Source organism: Panthera leo, chromosome A2 (assembly GCF_018350215.1).
Source record: "Panthera leo isolate Ple1 chromosome A2, P.leo_Ple1_pat1.1, whole genome shotgun sequence".
Classification (NCBI taxonomy): Eukaryota; Metazoa; Chordata; class Mammalia; order Carnivora; family Felidae; genus Panthera; species Panthera leo.
Window position 1 is genome coordinate 58,951,652 of NC_056680.1, and position 6,000 is coordinate 58,957,651.

General features: G+C 46.0%; 1 protein-coding gene across 1 annotated transcript in view; it reads left to right on the forward strand.

Annotated features, from left to right (window-relative positions):
* The window catches only part of TXNRD3 (thioredoxin reductase 3), a 79,290-nt gene extending 73,702 nt beyond the window's left edge, over window positions 1–5,588 (forward strand). Inside the window, exons 15-17 of the mRNA XM_042912687.1 lie at window positions 2,051–2,146; window positions 4,468–4,602; window positions 4,817–5,588. Coding sequence (XP_042768621.1) covers window positions 2,051–2,146; window positions 4,468–4,602; window positions 4,817–4,879 — 294 coding nt within the window. The 3' untranslated portion in view covers window positions 4,880–5,588. The remainder of the gene's footprint in view (window positions 1–2,050; window positions 2,147–4,467; window positions 4,603–4,816) is intronic.
* The last annotated feature ends 412 nt before the right edge of the window (window positions 5,589–6,000 follow it).

The window sequence follows — 6,000 nt, forward strand, 5'->3', positions numbered from 1 at the left end:
GAGTTCGAGCCCCACGTCGGGCTCTGTGTCTGACAGCTCGGAGCCTGGAGTCTGCTTGGAATTCTGTGTCTCCCTCTCTCTCTGCCCCTCCCCTGCTCGCATTCTATCTGTCTCTCTCTCTCAAAAATAAAATAAACGTTGGGGCGCCTGGGTGGCTCAGTCGGTTAAGCGTCCGACTTCGGCTCAGGTCATGATCTCATGGTCTGTGAGTTCGAGCCCCACGTTGGGCTCTGTGCTGACAGCTCAGAGCCTGGAGCCTGTTTCGGATTCTGTGTCTCCCTCTGTCTCTGACCCTCCCCCATTCATGCTCTGTCTCTCTCTGTCTCAAAAATAAATAAAACGTTAAAAAAAATTTAAAAAACAATAAAAAAATAAACATTAAAAAATTTTTAAATAAATACATAAAATGTGTGGGAGAGGTGTTTTCTTCTGTTAGATACAAGTTAAGTCTAACGTTTTTTATTTATTTTATTTTATTTTTAACGTTTATTTATTATAGAGAGACAGAGAGACACAGAGCATGAGCAGGGGAGGGGCAGAGAGAGGGGGAGACACAGAATCCGAAGCAGGCTCCAGGCTCTGAGCTGTCAGACACAGAGCCTGACGCGGGGCTCAGATACACAAACTGTGAGATCGTGACCTGAACCGAAGTCGGATGCTTAACTGACTGAGCCCCCCAAGCCCCCCAAATCTAACGTTTTTTATTACAAGTAACTATGTTCAATATCTTTCAAATAAAAATTTCATTATTATTACCTGTGCACCAACAGTTGATACTTCCCTAGCATTTAAAATAGTTATTTCTGGGAGATGGATTTGTTTTGTTTTGTTTTTTCTCACTTAGTGACTTTCTGCACTGCATTATTATGATAACCTTATATCATTTTTATAAAAACACTAAAGACTTTATTCAAAATATAAAATACGTCATCCTATTAAAGGACAAAGAATCTGTACTTAAATCCTTCCATTGTGGATTTTACTCGGGAATACATTTCTTATCCTGACAGCTGATGATAATCCATCACCTTCTGTATGGAGCGATTAGAAGGAACAGGCTGGGGAGACGTAGCCCCTGTGAGAGCAGGGCATGTGGTCCTTGTCCTGGTTCCTCGCTGACCGAGCCAGATGGGGGAACCTTAGAGGTGCGTGCAGAGTGCTTGGAGTGACGGCTCTCAAGGAGCAGAGGTTGTGTTCTGAATATCCTTGAGCGGCTGGGACGATTTCATTTCTTCTGTTTTTCCTACATTTGGGGTGGCTGTGAACCTTGTAGGCAGGCTGTAAATTCACTGAAGCAGAATCGAAGTCTTTATTTACCTTCTCAGGTGACCAGGGCCTGCTGCATTGCCCTGGAGAGTAGGATGCTATCAATGTTTGAAAACTGAGTTTAGTTAATTAGGAGATTTTTCTGGACTAACAGCTGAGCCAAGGTGGGGGGGGCGGGGGAAGAGGCCCACACACTTGTGTAGTTGGTATTTTAGGAGCTGTGGCCCAGGTGCTCCCATCAGACACAAAGTTGAGATCATCAAACTTGCAATTACTTTTTTTAAAAATTATTATTTATTTTTAATTTATATCCAAGTTAGCATATAGAGCAATAATGATTTCGGGAGTAGATTCCAGTGATTCATCCCCTATGTATAACACCCAGTGCTCATCCCAACAAGTGTCCTCCTTAATGCCCCTTCCCCATTTAGCCCATCCCCCCTCCCATAACCCCTCCAGCAACCCTCAGTTTGTTCTCTATATTTAAGAGTCTCTTGTGTTTGTCTCCCTCCCTGTTTCTGTATTATTTTTGCTTCCCTTCCCTTATGTTCATCTGTTTTTTTATCTTAAAGTCCTCATATGAGTGAAGTCATATGATATTTGTCTTTCTCCAACTAATTTCGTTTAGCATAATACCGTCTAGTTCCATCCGCGTTGTTGCAAAGTGAACCTTGAACTTTCTGAAAGCTGCTACAGACATTATCGTCTTTATGTCATTGAGGAACGTATCAGGGAGTGGCTTTCACAGACACTAACCTTGGCCTCTGTCTCCCATGTCTTGCAGGTGTATCATACCTTCTTCTGGCCTCTCGAGTGGACGGTGGCTGGCAGGGACAACAATACTTGCTACGCAAAGATAATTTGCAATAAATTCGACAATGTACGTAATATGCTTGGAGGCTAAAAAGCCGTCATTTTAAACTGTAGCTTTTAATCTAGGATTGGGTTTGAATCGTCTTTAAAGATGGCTTTCAGGGCAAGGCAGAAATCCTTCCAACGGTTACCCCGTTGATGTATCTGTAGAGGCTGAACAAGTGGCTCACTAATACCTTCAGAAAAACAAAATCACTGAAAGTTGTCTCTTTCCAGAGCTGTCTAATTTGGCAGTGTAGAACCAGAGGATCTATGAAAGTTTTGGTCATCAACGAATAAAATGTAGGATGTGTGTGTTTATGTGCAGTTTATAAGCTGGACGTGTATCAGAAGCATTTAGAAAGCAATGCTTGCATGAAGTGAAAACTAGGTAATTAAAAAAAAATTTTTTTAATGTGTATTTATTTTTGAGAGACAGAGCTTGAGAGGGGGCGGAGCAGAGAGAGAGGGAGACACAGAATCCGAAGCAGGCTCCAGGCTCTGAGCCGTCAGCACAGAGCCCGACGCGGGGCTCGAACTCATGAACCGTGAGCGAGATCATGACCTGAGCCAAAGTCAGACACTTAACCAACTGAGCCACCCAGGCGCCCCTGAAAACTAGTTAATTAACTGATTCCTAATGGAGGCTTTCATTAAAGAAGAATCTGTCAGGTGGAGAGCCGGCCATTGGAGTCTCTTCCCTGTTAACAGAGATGAGTTGGAATTGATAACTGAAAGCAGTTTATTTAGGACTCGTAAATAAAGAAGGCTGAGTGCAGAAGGCAGTAGGACTTGGTCTCTCCCTTTTTAAGAATTTATAATCTTGGAGAGAAAACAAAACTAGATAAATAGGAACAGCAACAAGTGATGTTTGTACGAAGTTTACAAAGTAACCATCATCTTCTTGTTTAAGTCCACGTGTCTGGATCCATCTGGTTCTCAGCATAACAGAAAACAGGTGTCACAGGCTCATGGCCAGTTCGCATGTGTCCCAGTGCCTGAGGTGAAGTCAGCCAGAACTCCAGAACTTAGTCCCTTGGTCCTTGCAGAGGTGTGCAGGGTGGTGAGGGGGATGCTGGTCAGAAGTCTCCAGAAACACCCCGGGGCTGTGACACATTCACTGCCATGCGCCCGAGGGCGGTGGTAGTTGTGTGGTGCTTGTTGTGACTCTGGATGTGAGTGATGGAGCTTACTGTCCTGCCAGCGGTGGGTGGCCTTTCCCAAGGGAGCAGGCAGAGATGGTCTGCACGCGCCACTGCTGCCTACGTGAGTGGGATTGGGGTCACGTTGGTAGAGCCCCTGCTGAAGCCAGGAGCCGCCTGTGGTTTCTGACTGCTGGACCTGGGGCAGAATTTCAAGGTCTGTCGACCCCTCTTTGGACGCCTTCTGCTCTGTCCCCTGCCCCTCCTTTTACTCCTTCCCAAATTGCTGTTTCTAGAATATGGCCCTCGTACTTGCTCCCTTACTGTGGCTGTATGGTGAAAATTGTGAACAAGGTTTTCCCTTTCACAGACCTGTCTTCGTTTTCATTTATAAGTGGAGATTTCCGTCAGACGTCTCTCGTCGCTCTGGGCTGCTCCCCCTTCCCCACTTTGCTGCGCAATGCACCATCTCAGAGATCCCCAGTTCCGTGGGGCCCTGGGAAGTCCACTCCTCACCCCCACTCCCGTGGCCTCTGACGGCCTGCCTCCTGAGAAACGCCGCCTTCTGTGACCATCCACCAGTAGATGTGCAGGAGATCGCATGCTCTTTGCACTTTCTCCAGATTTGGTGGGCAGAGACCCTTCTGCCTTCTCTCTCCTTATCTGTTGTTCACGGTCACTATTGAAGAGAAGAGTCTGATGAAAAAAACATCGGCCAAAGGACAGTTTGAATCTTGCTTCCTGTCTTGGTGGGTCTGCTCGTGCCCCTCCCTACACGCAGGACTGGGCAAAGCCCTGTGCTGGCCACTCCTTGATTTCCGCTTAGTTATGTTAGGAGCGGGGTAACCTGCTGTCTTAGAATTATTCTAGCGTTGGACTTTAATTCAGATTTGTTATGTTGCTGTTTAGCACTATCTCAGCATAATTTGGAAATTTACATCATACTAATGAACTCCTTCATGCAGTGGGTAAATTGCTTGTTCTAGTAAATTTGAGTGCAAATTAACTCTGGATGTGCATTTACTGGCTCATTTAACAGATTCTTACAGTGGTTCAGTTTCATGATAATGTTCTCTGCTCAGTTCAACATTAGAGTTCTTTTTCTGTAGTAGATGCTGTAAATGTTAACTGTGAACTTGCAATAAATAGATTCCTGTTCAGACCATTAACTGACAGGGCTTCTCTTTCTTATGCTTGCATATTAAAGTATCGGGTGATAGGATTCCATGTTCTTGGACCAAATGCTGGTGAGGTCACCCAAGGATTTGCGGCTGCAATGAAATGTGGGCTCACAAAACAGCTACTCGATGACACCATTGGAATTCATCCCACATGTGGTGAGGTACGGAGATAGGTTTGTGTGTTTATTGATTTCAACTGGTGTCATTTGAAAAACTACTATAAAGCACATTGTCAGAAAGATTTTGTATTAGTAACTGCTTTGCATATTTTAAAGGTTAACGTCGATGTACTATTCAAAATGTGCTTTCTTAAAAGCAATACTGAAACATCGATGGCTAAATATAAATGTGTTTGGCATTCTTCCTTTCCAACAGGTGTTTACAACTTTGGAAATCACCAAGTCGTCGGGACTGGACATCACTCAGAAAGGCTGCTGAGGCTAGCCCCGCTGCTGTTCGGTTTTCCTTGTCCCATCCCCATTCCTGTCACAGATAAGAATGCCCTCCCGTACAGTGAGTCCGTGCTGATGCACCTGCTTTCTTGCGCGGGACCAGCATGGAGATGGGAAAGACGAGGAGACCAGACAGCAGCGGGCGTGTGCTCCGCGGCCTCGGCTGGCTGGGAGAGGCAGGTAGGCTGCCTTCTTGACGTCTTAGCTCGGAGCCCGATGTGAGGTGAGCTAAGGCCGATGGTCTTCCATGTCAGAATCGAGTTTCCCTCTGAGGGACCTTGCAAGCGCACAACGGATCCAAGTTAGCTTTTCTGGTGGCTGCCGGTTTTATCTCCTGGCTTCGTGGTTCCCGTGAAAGTATCTTCTGACTTACAAAACGGACTACAACATAGCGAGCCTTCAGTACGTGGGCCTGGGATTCCGCATGGTGGCTGATGGGGGGTGTCCTGGAAATGCCTTCGAGGAGCTGGCTGCGGGGCCCGGGTGCGTTAGTAGAAACTCGTGCCCGCTATGTAGGTTTCAGTCTTACCTACACTTTACCCACCGTCAGACCCCTGCCTCGTGCCTCGCCCTGTCCTGGTTCCCGGTGGCAACAACCTTGGAGTCCTCACTTATTAGCATCTCCTGTCAGAGGCATGCTCTAATTTCTTCTCCACCTTGATCTTAAGAGTAATATTAAAAAGTTTTCAATACTGGATTATGTGAAATATAGCTAATTTGAAACTGTTGAAAAGGATTCAGTCCGTATCTAATTGTGGTCAAATGCAGTAAGTGAGTTTGGTAGTAGGAGACTCCATTTGAATCTGCACACCTGGTGGCGTCTAAAAGGCCCTTGAAGTGGGGGCCTATCCAAGGCCCTTGTGGAAAATCTGTTGTTTTCTTGGGGAGCACATCACAGAGCAGCCCAACACAGGGGATGCAGGCAGTGCTCTCTTGAACAGGACGTCAGCCATGAGCCCACTGTCACAGGATTGGACAGTTGTGCATATGTTTTAAAATAAAAATTTTAAGGGGCGCCTGGGTGGCTCAGTCAGTTAAGTGTCCCGACTTCAGCCTAGGTCATGATCTCGTTGCTTTTGAGTTCGAGCCCCGCGTCGCACTCTGTGC